The sequence below is a fragment of the Charadrius vociferus genome, unplaced genomic scaffold (assembly GCF_000708025.1).
Source record: "Charadrius vociferus isolate BGI_N301 unplaced genomic scaffold, ASM70802v2 scaffold72, whole genome shotgun sequence".
Classification (NCBI taxonomy): Eukaryota; Metazoa; Chordata; class Aves; order Charadriiformes; family Charadriidae; genus Charadrius; species Charadrius vociferus.
Window position 1 is genome coordinate 8,719,904 of NW_009647830.1, and position 16,373 is coordinate 8,736,276.

The 16,373-nt window shown below is 35.9% G+C and overlaps 1 protein-coding gene across 1 annotated transcript in view; it reads right to left on the reverse strand.

The window, feature by feature from the left end:
• PTPRQ (protein tyrosine phosphatase, receptor type, Q) overlaps positions 1 to 7,288 on the reverse strand; it is a 108,986-nt gene extending 101,698 nt beyond the window's left edge. Inside the window, exons 1-4 of the mRNA XM_009882671.1 lie at positions 7,235 to 7,288; positions 6,697 to 6,808; positions 5,634 to 5,860; positions 1,594 to 1,663 (exon numbers count right to left, since the gene is read on the reverse strand). Of these exons, the coding sequence (XP_009880973.1) occupies positions 1,594 to 1,663; positions 5,634 to 5,860; positions 6,697 to 6,808; positions 7,235 to 7,288 (463 nt within the window). The remainder of the gene's footprint in view (positions 1 to 1,593; positions 1,664 to 5,633; positions 5,861 to 6,696; positions 6,809 to 7,234) is intronic.
• Positions 7,289 to 16,373: the final 9,085 nt, after the last annotated feature.

Genomic DNA, 16,373 nt, shown 5'->3' on the forward strand with positions numbered 1-16,373 from the left:
CTAAATGAGATTTTAGAAAATATATGAACTTTCCTGAGAACTAGAGCACTTAGCGCTCTCTCAATACTGCCTGCATGGCATGGGCAGTAGAAGTTTCTGCAATAGCTAGCCTTAGTACTAGGGAGAAAAAGGTTACACTGCCTTAAAAATATACACGTATACAAGTGTCCACAATTACAGGTCTTCAATAGTTGAATTGAGACAGATCCTCCAAGCCTCATATTCACCTGTTGCTTAGGCTTGCTGAATCTTTTGCAGATCTTTCATCCCCTTCCCCCTCCTCCCAAACTACAGCCTTTATATGTAAATAATTATATCTTCTGTCTAACTTCCCTACTTTAAACTGTACCTCTTCTTGTTGATCAAGATGTTAGGTTTTCTTTAACCATCAAAACAAGAGTTAAAAACCCCAAAAGTTGAGAAAGCAAAAGTATAAATGTAGTATCAGTGACACAGAACTCTCACCTAGAAGTTGAAGAAACCTTCGAATTACATTTATAATAAGGGATTTTAGCTTTAATAAAATGCAAGCAGAAATACATCAAAAAGTAAAAGGAATGTTCTTATATGGAGAAACACTGATGCCTCTGTCAAACATGAGTAAATAAAGCTAATGGAAATAAGGTTTTCTACCAACAATAACATACAGAGGACAGTTAAAAATAATGATTTTGCACAGCTCCATATGACAACTTTACTACCCCGTCTCATATTTTGTTTCATAATTCATTGCATTATCCCAGAAATCTGATGCAGATTCATGATTTCCTGCCATTAACTGAAATGTGGCACTCTGCGGTTTGCACAGTTACAGAAACCAACCAGGAGTCTTAAATACAGGGGGATGGCCACTGCCATAGCAGCACAAATTCTATATTCCACTAAGACTTGTTCATCCCAGCGTAACTGGCCTGCTACCAGCTCTTCAGCCAAGGCTCAACTGCTGCTGGAGTGTAAGCAGGAATACAAATACTAAATTAATAAAGATTATGCAAACTCAGACTATAATTATAATTTTTTAATCTTCAAAACCATCAAGTAAAATTTTCATTTCAATCATGTATTATAATTGGGGGGGGGGGAGGGGGAGGGTTTGCTTCAGAACTAAGAAGTAAAAACTTAGTAAAATACATTCTATGCTGGGCTTTCCAGAGAAGGCACTTGACACCAGCACTAAACAAATACGTCTTGACATAAATAGGCAATGCCAGAGCTGATCCCACAACAAAGTCTGTCTCCTAGGACTGCTGCAGGCAACAGCAGATGGGTCCACTTGATAGGTAGCTCTGCTCTCCTGTGACCCTGCTTTCTAGAAGCAGCCTACCTAGAAACTGGCATAGGAAAACCCCACTTTGCGTATAAGGAAAACAGACTTTGCGTATAAGAAACCCCCATATGTGCACACCCTAATTGCTGTTACTAGCAAATAGGACAAAACGCACCTTTTCCACTGAGTGAGAGAATAAGAAAAGAAATAGGATTTTGGTCTAAATGCATCAGAATTTGTTGCAGGATAAAATGTGCCATGGATACTTTATCTGAACAAACTAGAGCAGATTTAATTAAAATAATCATCAGCTTTAATAAAATTACCACTTTCCGCAGTCTGAAAAAGAAAAGGATCGCTAAATACTCCAACACCAGCACTGTTCTCAGCAGCCACCTACAGAAAAAAAAAAAAAAAAAAGACCGCATTAGAGAATCTATAGGATATATAGTTTCAGGGACTATGAATATCTTAAAGATACACAGAGATCCACTTTCTAGCTTTTAAACTAAATATATACAAGTGAATATACCTTTTATAGCTGTACTGTTTAATTTATACTCAACATTAAAATGTGAAAAAAATAAAATGGAAAAATTATGAAACAGTGTAAGAAACTGAGAAAACCACATCTGAATAGCCACACTTCAAAAGTGCTGAGTCCTTATTTTATGCTAAAGTCATCATCAAGAATAACATCAGGAGCACTCCTTTTCCTTACCACAATTTACTTAAACCAGCTTCCTCATTCCTATTTTACTCGTATTATAACTTAAGAGAGTAAAAAGGAAAATAAGTTCTCTTACTTCTTGAACTCCTGAAAGATACCAAAGGCAGATCAACCTCCCTCAGAGCAGAAACCCACGGAAAGCATGTCGTTTGGCAGAAAGACAAGTCAGAGAACTGCGGATGCACTTTACGGTGGTTGTGCCTCAATGCTCATTATCATAGCAGAGTCTTCCCATGGAACGGCAATACATTGTGACTTTGGTAGAATTTATGGAGATAAACACAACGATGCTATTTGCTCCGCAATATAGGACTTACTGATGACTCAACTCAGTGATGGGCCATGGCATGCAATACTTACAAGGAAAGAGGAATGAAGTCTGACTCCTTATTTTGAAAAAAAAAAAGCATCAACAAAAGGTATAAGATGAGCAAAATTCCAACAGTGATGGTGAGAGGTGTGTGGAAGAAGCAGCAAAGCTAAAAGCTCTCCAGCAAGGTTAAAACTGGCAGAGCCATTCCCTCCTGCCAACCTCAAGGAACAAAGGTATGGCAGTGGTGCTGAGAAAGCTGGCAGTGCAGTCTCTGGGGAAAGCGTGGGGGGAAGGGGCAGATGTGCAAAACTACGTATGGGTCATAGTAGAAGTGACAGACAACACGCAAGGGATAACGAAGGGCACAGAGTGTGGAAGGAGCCAGCAGGTCAGAAAGGAAAACTATTCTAATCACTTCTCAGGACTGAAGTGTGCATCTTTCAGAAGACTGTAAAGCTATTTAAACAAAAGCACTAAGTCACAGCAGACAAACTACAGCGAAGAAATACGAAGTAACATGGAAGACTTAATCTAGGATGTAAAGGGATGCATATGCTTACAACCACTTCCCAATGTGGTGCATGCTCTGCTTGGTGAAGGAGAATCTGTATCACTGGCCGGCTCCTTCCTAAGCCATACAAACACCCCCTCTCCATGCAAGCACATCTCATGACTCCAGCCAACCCTACCTACTTTTATGTCGCAGAAAGAACAACTGGAAATGTCCTTAAGCATTGATGAATTCTACAGTAATCACAATAGCTGAGGAAATTACCTGGAGATCCTCAGGGGATTAACAGGTAAGCAGAAAATTCTGACAGTATTAAAATTACATTATATAAATGTAAAGGTATGTCCTCACCTGAACACTGATTTTCTATCTCATCTCAAAGTAGGTACTATAGAAAGGGTCCAGAAAGGAAAACTAGCATTAAGACAGACATGGCAACTCCCATTTCATATATGTAGTTTCAAGAGAACCTGAAGTTACTATGACATAAGTATGCAAAAATTTGCATGGTAAAGTTGTCAGCTACATGCTGTGATTAGCTTTGAAGAGAAATCAAAATAAATGCTTACACAATGTATTGTTAGTCTAGAGATCACTGCCACAAAGACACATTATAGAAAAAAGCTTGGAAACATTTAAAAGGGACAAGTTTACTATGCAAATGATAAAGTCCTATTCAAAGTTCAAGTAACTGCAGTTCACAATTGGAAGGAGTATTAATTTTTATGCTTTGAAGTATAATGTTGCCACTAATTATTTAAGTTTAGAAAAAAATCTTGAGTGCATATTTTTACAAAATTATCAATGATCAGGTGTCCAAAATTATCCACAGCTTTCCAACAATTTACAAATTATCACTTGTAACTGCTATTTCTTTCAAAAGATTTTTTTCATTAAATGTAAAAAAAATAAGACTGGGCTGTTACAAACAGATTGGAAACACATCTTCAAAGCTTATAAGCTTTGTAGAACTGTTACAGTATTTACCAGAAAGAATTTAACAACAGAACCGAGTCAGGTATTCTGAAACAATAAAGAATTTTCACCTATGCAAAAATCAAGAGCTACTTTTAAATGACATAACAGACTCCAAAAATTTACCAAAGAACCACAAGAAATTGCTCAAGAGAAGAAAAACATGTTATGTTTCTTTTTGGCCACATCTGTGAGGTAGAAAAAGTGTTTCCACCTGAGTCGTTATTGAATCTGTGAGGTTGCTCATGGGTCAGGCAGTCAAGGCGCCCACCAAAGCAGCAGGTAACGTAACAACACTCAGCTTGCCAACAGACTTTTATTCACTCAGGAGAAAAGCCATGTGGTCCCTGCTAGACAGAGGTTGTTGGGTCACAAGTCACTTTGCTGAGCTAAATTCTGCTCTAAGATCAATGTTTCACGCACCAGCAATGGGAAGGATTGCCTCCCATATATACCAAAAAAAGGCAAATTATTGCTAGGTAAAACAAATGATTTAAAATATGCCACGGTTTTCCTAGTGAAGATTCGTATATGGAGCAAAGAACAGAATTTGCAAAACTTAATAGTGAATCCCACACAAGTGCTCCTGCAGTACTCGAGGTACACAAGTGCTACAGAATTGCAAACTGAATTCTCTTAATAATTTGTCTGAGTACATTAAGAGGACATTAATCTGCATAGAGTCTAAGTGATGGTACTTTTCTCAAATAGTAGCTGAACCTTTTTTGTGGTGTTTTTGGTTTTTTGGTGTTTTTTCTTTTTAGCAGATGACTGAGGCAAAGAGATCAAAGGATAAACATTTCTGCAGCTGTGGATATCCTGGCTTTTATCAGCATGGTCATCCCAACTAGATTCACAGTGAGCAACTTTCCCACAATGGCAGGCATCATTACATTTTTAGTCTCTTACGCACACATGCCACCTTTACAAAGAATCACTGCACAGCCCTATTCCTAGTCTGGTCAAATTCAGTATTATTTTATAGCTTTGCACCGTATGCCTATGCGTTACATGACATGGAATGAAGTAAATCAAACACATTATTTAATTTCATTCTTGACATTGAAAAGATGTACCTCTCCAAGGTTTTTATGAAAGAGTAAGTCAGGCAAAGAACTGCTTTTCAAATATTGCCAAGACGATAGCAGTTTATTTCTGTCCACCTGCAGTCATTTATTGTTGAAGAGTTCAGAGATGGTTCAGGACTGCCTAATCTCAATGTAAACAAATTCCACATCTAGAAGTCATGAAAATTCACATACTGATTTTGGCAATAGATATTCACTGTGGATATCTAGGCAATAAAATATATGGGGAAGGGAATGGAAAAGTATGACATTTTTTATTTCAGAAGATAACACTAGGTAAAACTCCCAGCCTTAGGGAAATCAAGCCACATCTAAACAGACATTCAGGCAAGAAAACTTCTTCTAAACTAATTAAGTTTAAAATCAAAGACAGAAGTATGTACCTACATGCTTTTCTGGATCTGGCTGAGATGATGTGATTTGAAAGATTAAATCTCAATGAAGATGAAGAAAGATTTAGATGGTTTTGAAAATTCTACCCTTTATTTTTTACTTTCTAACACACACTGACATATGTCAATAAGAGTATCAATAGAAGAAACTATAGTTTAGTACAATTTTGGTTGGAAAGTATTTCAAGTAGATTTAAAACCCACAACTGTAAACAAATACCTGGCTGATATATTTTCTTATATGGCAATAGTAATTAGCAAGTCCTTCAGAAAACACTATATGCACGTACCATAAATTCACACAACGTACAATAAATCAGAATTCAAAATACTAAAAGGCACTCATAAAGCTTTTACCGTAATTTCGTAAGTTGTTCCAGGGTTAAGACTGGTAAGAAGAACTTCCAGGCTATCTGGCTTTGTTGTGACCTGTGTATAAGCTGTTTGCATCCACGGACAGACCTCTTTATATTTAACAATATAGGAGAGAATTCTCCCATTTGGATGTCGTGGTGTATTCCATGACAGCAGAATCCCAGCAGAGCCCACTCTTTCACCTGCAAGGAACACAGGGGGTCCAGGATCTAAAATAAATTAAAAAAAAAAAAAGTGATTGTTTTATACATACACACACACACAAACCAATTTTTAATTAAGTTTCCAAATTACAGAGACACCTTCACGGCTTCTATAAAGAAATTAAATTATCTGCCACCATAAACAAGTAAAACTACTGAACACTAATGTACTGTTGAATAAAAAGCTTTTTCTGGCTACAGTCCTGTTACAAAAATGATTAAATGAATTTTGGAACACCAGGAACATTCTTCTGTAAGTATGTAAAAAATGTAATACTCAAGATCTTCATGGAAAAAATAGGCTTTAATGCCAATTTAATATTTGATATATTCTAGCATGCTCAGTTTCAGTTTCTTCCCCTAAAAATGCTCAAAACCAAATGGCACTCTCTTACAAAACATGTCAGATATGGCTACATTTTTCTGAAACGTCTCCAAAGTCTACCACTATACATATAAATTGGGATATGGATATTACTACATATAGCAACAAATAGCAACTTTTTCAAAAGCTTATAAATTGTTCTCCTTTATGTTTTTTTTAATTATTTTTTACTTTCTTTGTCTTTTTTTTTTTTTTTAATAGCCAAGTTAATGGATGAATACAACTACAACTCACATCCAGGGTCAATTCTTAAAAATATCTGGTAGAGAAACTCTCGTGCTTTCATAAACCACCTCAGATTCAGTGTATTTTTTTAGGGTTAAAGAAAAGGAAAAATTCTAATGAGTCTTCAAAATTGATTATAATTTCTCAGATACTACTGTGCATATAATAAATACAAAAAAGCATTGTTTAAAAAAAAAAACCAAGAAAATTTCATCAGTCATCATTAACTCACTTGTCACATTTGTTGTCACTGTTCTACTCGCAGGTGAACTGTATAGTGAAGAAGAAACTGCAGAAACTGTAACATTGTATGTTGTTCCAGGAACAGTATTAGAAAAATCAGCCTGAAATAGGACATAGATTCATTTAAGTCTTTTACCGAGAATCATGAAAATGAAAAAAAAAACCAATAAACAAACCCAAAAGTTTAAGCATTATATTATTGAAAGTGATCTGTTAATAAGCTTTTAGAAATACAACAGTATTTACAACAGTAAAAATAGTAGTTTACATTTTAGCTACAGTACAGTATTTTGCCACCTTATTTAACTACCCTCCATAAGATTTGTATAACATTCAATATTAAAGAACAACAAAATTAACTATTAATTTTATCACAGAAAGAGCTATCAGAGTAGCTATAGAGGTTTTTCTGTATCATCCTTTTTGAAAGAATAAACACAAAAGCACTTAAAAGTTTCTGAACCTTAAGCTAGCCCATCTTTTCAAATAAACATAACAACTTTTTAGCAAGCATTCATATGAAATACCTGTATCTTTGCAGTTCCAATAAAAAACAAAAGCAAAACAACCAGAACAACCATTATTTCTGTTATTATTATATTTTCCAGAAAGCAGAATCAAAAAGTGCTCCTATTTCTTTTTGATGGCTTAGCAGTGAAATGTTGCCTGCATTAATGATTTAAGCACAGATCTTCCTGGCAAGTACACAATTAATGAGTCTGTATTACTCAATAGCTCTGCCCTTCCTTTGTTAAACTATTCATGAACCCTTGGGTGACTGGCTGTATCCTTCCAGCAGACTTTAAAAAAAAAAAGTAAATTCACTACCTGTTGTTAGGCAACAAACTCTGAATGCTGAAATTTGCTCTCACCAATTTTTCATTAATACTTTCATTTTCATATTTACATTAAAAAGCTAAAGAGGCAAGCTTGAATTCCTCATCAGCACAGTGCATAAAGAAGAGCTGGCCATGCAAGTCCTGTAATAAAAGCACATACTTGATACTCCCTAACTCCAAGATCTAGGATAACAACAGAACCATGATCAGGAATAAGATCCAGGTGAAATCTGTCTACATGTCCATACGGTAGTCTCCAATACAGTGAAAAAGAATATGATGAAACATTGAAGAATTTAAGTCCTTCTGGCTTTGCAGGTTCTGAAAGAGAATCGTAGAATAAAAGACATTAACTTAAACAACCCCCTTTACAAATATATTAGTAGCTACAACTGAATATAAAAGCATCCAAGAACAGTTTAATCACTACATGAGGGATAATTGCTAATTAGCCTGGATACAGCAGTATATTAGACTATGGTTGCTATACTACCTCAGAGATTTGGTCGATAATCTCCAAGCTATGCTGTGCAAGCATCCCCATTTGCAGAGAGCAAGCTCAAGTATCTCTGCCCAGCGTTCAGTTAACAAAGAATCTCTGCACAGTCCTGGTGTTTCTGCTGTCCTCAACCTTAAAGCTAGCACTACCACTGTCATAACTAGCGCTATTGTTAAAATTCACGAAGTAGCTGGTGCTTGTACTGTTGCTAGCCACAGCATGATTAGCTCTTCTATACATTTCCTATGTTTGGAATCCCAGAAGTTCCATGAAGTCTAGTGAGTTAAGTCCCCCAGATTTGGATGTTTTACTCCTTTTATTGAAGCTAAGTTTTCACCTTACCCTTGTCAAACCATCTCACTTTCTTCTGCCCTTAGATGCACCTTTAAATCTGTATCATCCGCTCAAAGCCTAATAATGAACCAGATTTTAGCTTCTTCAATAGCTTATTAAACGTTATCTACCTTTAATATTGCATAATTTATCCACCTGTACAACCCATAGCCATGTGCATCTGTCTCCTTTCTACTTTGGAAAGTATGCACAGCTAACAACTGTCTCTACGGTTACCTCCCAGAGCAAGCCCAGCAGTGACACTATTCATCACATCTGAGATTTGCTGCTACCCTTGCACTCAGTCCTCTGACTCCCTCATGAACATGGTTCTCCAGAATTCAAACTAAATCTTCCAGTACTGTGTATACACTAATATCACACTATGCAGTCTGAATATCCTATCACTTCTATCCTGAAAGAGCTCCATTCCTTTCTTATTTACTGTAAATCTGCTTAGATTATATATCTTCGATGAACTCTTTACACTATCCATCCAAAGTTGCAGAATCATCTCAAACAGATCACTCCAGTTTTGCCATCAAATAATCTATCTGAAATAATAATATATCCAAATATTATCTTTAGATTTTATATTCAGTCTGTATTTGGCTAATTTGTATGATTTTTAACTTGTTGCTTTATTTTAATACTAACAGAACAACAACAAAAAAATCTAATAATATGTGTGGAGGTGTGCAAGTGTAACTGAGAGTATAATTTCTTCCTCTTTGTATACTTTTCTAAATTTTAAGTCCTACTGTTATCTTCAGTGCTATTATTTCCATGGATCTCAACTTCCTTTAAAGCTGGATTTTATGTTTATAGAGGTCTTTTTACACAGACCCATGATTAATCACTGAGTGTACAGTTATCACAATACTGAAGTCATGTTTTTACCTCAGTTGAATTACTTCTGACTCAGCAACAGAAGACAGCATAAAAACATCCTCACGGAAAGAGAAATTTAGCCCCATGAAGCTAATGGTCTCCCTAGTATTATCTCATGTCTGAGAACTACCCTTCCCACTGATGCCGAAAAAAGCCTCAGTTCTCCCCTTCTGCAGATGTAACCACATATGTGGGAATGCGTACGTGCGTGTGGTTCACTCCAGCCTCACTGCACCTGCTCTTCTACAGTCCTCCTCTCCATTTCATGCACATGCACACACTTCTTCCCAGCAGTGGTCAGCATATTTGTATAAAGTATATAGCCAGTGCATTTGTGTAAAGCACAGTCAGAAAAATTTGCTGTAAATTTCACAATTTCACCTACAAAAATACTACTTAATATCTGCAATATATATTTTGAGTGAATGCATTGAAAATTAGTTGAGGTTGAGTAGATACATCAGTGAATATGGAGTGCAAAACACAACAACATGTTAATTTTTCCAAAAATTAACCATCATAAACCAGCAAGCTCAGCATCACAATGTAATCTCAATACATTTAAGTAAAAGGAAGCAGAATTAGGTCAACTAAACTGATTTAAATCTTTCTTGCATTAGGAAAACAAATTCAATTAAAATTAAAGTATCATAGCATTGCAGTCCTAGTTTAAACACTAAGAGACGTACAAGATTTTTTCTTATTAATTTTACTCTCAAGACATTATCTCAAAACAAATGTAAGGATTTTCACCCCTACATCACTTTATTTTAAAGGGTCTCTTTGACCTCTTGCGTCAGTCCCCCTGACTAAAGGCAGAAGAACCAACAGTTTGTCAAGCACTGATCCCAAAAGCAGACATACAAATGTCATGACATTTGGTCAAAGTAGTCAATCAATGACAACTTCCAACGCTTCTCCGGTCTCTCTCATACAACCATATCATTGCCACAAAACCCCCTATAAATAGTATAATAAAGTAGTAAGACAAATTGCTTGAGGCAGTTCTCGTGCATCTTTTTGCTCCTTAAATTTCACCTGCATTTTATATTACTACATTACAGTAAACTGCAGACATGTGTCAAGACTGAGATTTTACCCTACTAAGTTTCAGTCACAAATCTAATAAGAAACAGTCCTTGAATGGAGTAGTTTACAATCTAAAGCCTTAACTCCACAAACATTTGTAAACCTGTTTAACTTTGTAACTGTTTCACTGAAACAACCTACTGAAATTAAATAGGGTAAACCAGCTTGTGCTTAACTCGTTGCTGGATAAGACCTGAAAAATAATGAAAATACTAAAAGCAGTCAAAAGAAATGCAGCACAACTAAAGAAATTATGTTTCCGGTAGCATATGACTAGATGCAGGTTGAACATGGTATAAGTAACGTATGTCCACAACCACAGCAAACTGTTACATGCAAGATCTCTTGAAATGCCAGTGTTATTCTACAAAGTGAGATGTACAAAGCCAAGTGTGCACTGTTATTGACAGCTAACATCCACCAGTGAGGAGAGAAAGCAAGAAACAATACAGACCTGTTACAATTTCAATGAAAGCAGAGGCTCCTTCAATATTTCCTCTTAATCTTTGCAGTGTGAAATTATAAATGCCCCCAGCAGTCAGGTCTGTAACACTGAAGTCAGTCAGTGTTCCTGGAATCTTGAACTTATTTATAAAGGTGTTGTTTGATAAAGATGCTTTATAAGAAGTGAAGTTGGTCTTGGTTGGATTCCACATTAAAGTTGCAGAGGAAGTATTTACCGTTTTTAATGCCAGACCGCATATCCCAGCTGGTTCTACAGTAAAAATTATTCAGATTAATACAGAAATATTTTAAGGACTATGCATTAAATTTAAGTATCATCTTTTTAAAATAAATGTTTTTTATTTAAATGATTTGAGGGTTCACAGCATCATCAAATATTCATACAACTTTTAGAAGTAAGTTTGTATGGATATATGGTAAACAGTGCCATTATGCTGCACAGAGTAAAACATGGGGATGTACCTCCCACGTGCGCTACGTAATTTATGGAAGAAAATTCCAGACTTATCAGATCTTCTGTAAGAACAGTAACATTACTCACTGGTGAAACAGAATGAGAATGGAACACTTTGTAAACAGAAGTAGAGATTTTATTCAGTTAAAAGTTTTCTAAAATACATCATAGGCCATGTAATTTTAGAAAACTGTTCATCTGTTCACTTAAGGATACAGTAAAATGCAGTCTCAGTGATTATCGCTTTTTTCCTTTTTATATATTCCTTTTGGTTATATTAAGATTCCTAAAAGCATAGATAATGAGTTACATAGCACCTCCATTAATCTGTGCAGCACAGCTGTGGTTACAAAAAACAATGTTTCCATTCCCCCTAAAAAATGGATCTTCCAGACTATTGCTTTATGTTGCTTGAAGCTTTCTGAAAAATACTAAATAGCATAATCCCATTAAGGCCTGGATTGTTCAGCATGAAAAAACTCCTAACAGTTTGCCATTAAAATGACAGAGTAATCTCTCCATAATCTAGCCATATACTAGACTCATCCACAATACTCTCAAAAATATTTGTTTGAGGATAAGAAAAGCACCTTCAGGACCATGACGATGATTATTCTGCTGCACTTTTCATTAACAAGAATCTACAGGACCAGATCTTCCTTTTTTTTTTTTTTTTTTCAGAGGTTCACTCATCTTTGAACAACTAAGTGCAGAGCCTCCTTGACTATTAACTGGGATAAAGAGTTGTCCAAACAAACCACAGAAAATCCATCAAAGAAGGGAGGAGGTTTATGACATGCCTATGTATAAACCTGGAAGTTGATTTATTTTTTGATTACACGTCACTGCTCTTTATCTGCTTTGGCAGTCCAGAGTCCAATATAAATCTATTCCTTCAAATATCTGCCACAGACAAACTCTTCTCTTTTTATGCTGTATCACAGGAGCATTGGAAAATCCACGTTTGCTCAGGGACACAAAGTGAGTGCCAGAACAGGTTAATTTTCTGGACCTTGTTAAGCTACCTGAAGCACAATACCTCTTACTCTTTTAAGCATTCTGTAGCCTTGTATAGGAGCAATCCTCCAATCTTAGACCACGGTCTTGCAAGAATTTAAGAGATGCAGAAACAATTGTAAACAAAATGCAAGGTAATTCTTAATGTACAGGGTGCTATTCTGGCAAGATCTTATTCTGCTACAGCTGGAAGAATTTTGTGAGTCCACCTCTTTTTTCAAACAGGTATCTGCAACTCCTCAACTTCAACCCAGTGAGTTACGTACAAGGCTCCTGTTTAAAAAAATATCACAAGAGGAAGCAGAACTCATCCCCCAAAGTTAAAGTTTACTTTTGAACTGTGTGACTCTTTTGAGTCTCTTACATACAGTGATTTAAATGTCTCTGAACATTTACTGTTTTTCAAAAAGAAATAGAGACAGGTTATAAGGTATTTCCTTACTTGTGATGACTTTTTTCTCCACAGCCACAGAGGAATCCAAGCCTTTAACTGTCCTTAACTGAAAAAAGTATTCTGTCCCAGGGGTCAAATTTTTCACTACAGTTCTGCTGTCATAAACAGTTCTGGTAAGTACCTTTGCATTCCTCATCAGACAATATGAAAGCTATGGAAGAAAAATAATTTCTTGTATCAGACTCTTTCACTTCATAATAGTATTTTTCAGAGATCCCAACCACCAGTTTATATTAAAATATTGACAATATTTTCCACATTTTAAAGACACCCCCACCCCACCACAAAAAAAATCAAGAATATGACTTAAGCTTTATATTATGTTCCACAATGTTGATCCCCTACTTACTCTAAGATTCCTTAAGAGCCCAGTGGTGAAAGCAGTGACTTTAATCTTTAAAAGTAGATGGAGGAAGCAAAGTTAAGTCATGGCTTACAGGTGACATGTTTTTGCTCTTGGAGGAAGGATAATAAAGTGCACTCTGACTGCTCAGTCACACAGCTGTAGTGATGAGCTGTGCAATTAACTACAAGAGTGAAAGAATGAGAATAGCCAAGGGGTAGAAGAGCAGCCTAAGGATTAAACAGCAAGATGCTTTTTTTATTATTATTATTCTGAGACACTCTGTACCTTTCTGGAAAAACAAACAAACAAAAAAACAAACAAAAAAACAAACAAAAAAACAAACAAAAAAAACCACAAAAAAACCCCAAGCCAAAACAACAAACAAACAAAACCAAACAAAACCAAACAATTAACACCAATACAGTGTTCAGAGCTGAGATTCTGAAGAGTCTTAAAGAATGACCCACTCAACTCTGCTCACTGGTATACCTTGAAAACTCACTTCTCTAGAGCCACTGCAGAGAATAACATTGCTGGAGATACCGAGTAATTGAATTTAGGGCACCTAACTCCTAGAGGCTGTGGAGATTCCTTCTGACCTCCCAGATAACTCTAAGGTGAGAAAAAAAAAATCCTGTGATAGTCCTCTCTGTGGACATAGAAACCTCTTACAGCAGACTGTTTCATACCTGCACTAGTGAAAGGCAAGATGCACACTGTGTCTGCCCTGCAGAGGAGGGCTCTAGACAAGGATCTCCAGCATGCACACATGGGTTTCCCAGGTGTGGCAGTTAGTACTAAGAGATCAAGAAGGTTTGCAACTGCCTACATCAGTGTGTCCTGTCCTGCCACCCGTTATTTGTTCCAACAGAGGAGGGATACATTCTACACATGGCAGTGACCTGAAAGCACTTTGGTTCAGCTGCTATTCATTTGGGGAGGAACAATCCAATTCCCCTCTGTATATTTTACCAGCGTAGTACCTGATAATACACACTAAATCTTGAAGACTGTCATCACCTTATTAGAATTACAGCACTGCAAAATGCTGGAAGCAAAGCTATAGATTAAAGATTTACATCTAGTATAAACAAGTTAGGAAAGTACCTTTTGTGCACTTTTCGCTCTACAAACTACAATATATTGCATAGAAAGTCGGTGAGCGGGGATAATTAATTTTAAATGATTAGTAAAATGATCCCTTTTATGCAGGTGCACCTTACTAAGCAACTAGTCTACTGAAGCCTTTCTCATTAAAGATTTAAATATAAGCTCATTTATTCAGACAAAGCACTGTCTAATGTGGCTGCTTGCTCTATGAGATGCTGAACAATAATACTGTGCCATAAAGATCAATATTACAGATGACAATTACTTTCCACAAGATGGTAAAAATAACCCAACCACACACACAAGTATATATCTAAACTGTTTCAAAACACAAATGAGAGAATGGAATTTAATTTTAAAATTTGTAAAAATACTCCAGGATACATCAGCAAATTGTGCTGTAGTGGGTTAACTGGCTACTCTTATTCATTCAGATAATGCAGCTTTACATGAATGAAGAGAGAAGAAATGTCAAGAAACTATACTAAGAATACTCAAATTACAATTTTTAGGTAAGGATATATTTAAAGTCATGGGGAAGGGGAAGGAAAAGAGTTGGACACTGTAATATTGGGGTATAAACTTTATAAGACCACTAAAGCAAAGCATTTTTTCTCATGGTGGTGCTGCATACTAAAGAATATCCTAGTTAAGTAAGTTAACCATAGAAGACTATACCTTGAAATCTTTATTGATTCAGATAATATGTTTAAAGAACAGTTTACTATCACAAAGTTTTATCAACCACATGACCGTGTTCATACAGTGACAGCCAAATGCAAAGGATAATACAAGACAGACTGCAAAAGACAGGATACAAAAGAGAGACTGTTTGAATGTTGTGTGAAACGTGATCCACAGATGAAGTATTTAGATGTCAAAGTGGATTGTTTCTGACCAAAGAACTGAAAGAACAGAAATCACTCTAGATTTTGTGCTAAGAGTTGCAAAGGACAAATGCAACAAAGTTGCAAATGGTTCAAACTAAAAATGCTGAAGAGCCACTCTGTAATAGCAACCATGAAATATTAGTACTGTATCTATAAAAAAATAAATAATATAAATAGTCCAGCATAGTGACATTTGATTAGAGAAGTACAAATATTTAAAAATGAACAAGCAGATTAAAAAGAAATTCTGAGGAGCACCCAGAAGTGCCACGGTATGAAAAACGTCGAAATGCAACTTTAATACATAATACAGCACTCAAAAAGTTTGTAGAGGAATGTAGAAATAGAAAAAATACATGTGAACAGTAAAGAGGATTACTTTAAGACAAGATCTCATTAAAAAACTGGAGATCATGTCAAACCAAGAAAAATAAAAAATACAAACTTGTCTAATTCATGCAAGCTAACTTCAGAAGCACAAGGAAGCAGGGCAGGACAGAAACACAGGTCATCAGGCCAAAAGAGGCACTGAAGAGCAAACTGAAAATTTTATAACAGCTAATGAAAACAATAATTTGAACACACAGTAAGCTTATCTGGGTGTTGGGGAGGCCACTAGCTGACCAAGGTACAAAGGCAGCACTCAGTATAGACAAGCCCATATGAGAAACAGTAACCGAATTATTTGTTTCAATGGTCAAGGATGATCCCACACCAGAATCATTACTAATCAACTGTGAATTTTGAGTCAAATTCAGTTGTCTCAAATTGAAATGTCCACAGAAGAGGTTTTTAAGAAAGTCTGACAGTAGTCAGAAAGGTAAACAGCATGTCATTGCCTAGGAAAGGAAAAGGAAGCAAAACAGAAAACACTATTAATCTTTTGATAATTCTATTATGCATCCAATCTCAAGAAGGATATCAAAGGCTTAGAAAAATTAAAGAAAAAAAATTATAAGAGATGTAGAACAGCTTCCATATAAGAATGCTGCACAAAAGACAACTGAGAAATTAAAGCTTGAAAAATCATGAAAGGTATGGGTATGGTGAATAGAGAAGTACTAACTATTTCTAATACCAGAAGAACCTAAAGATTACCAGGTTTAAAATAAAAAGACTGTACTCTTTCAAACAGGGCATAACAAAAGTGTGAAGTATAAAGGATTAAACAAATTCAGGAAAAGCAGTCACTGTTTTTCTGATGTATGTCCAGTGTGAACCTATCACTCAGGAAATCCCTAAACTACTTAGTGCTCAAGGCCAGAAGGGTATGGGAGGT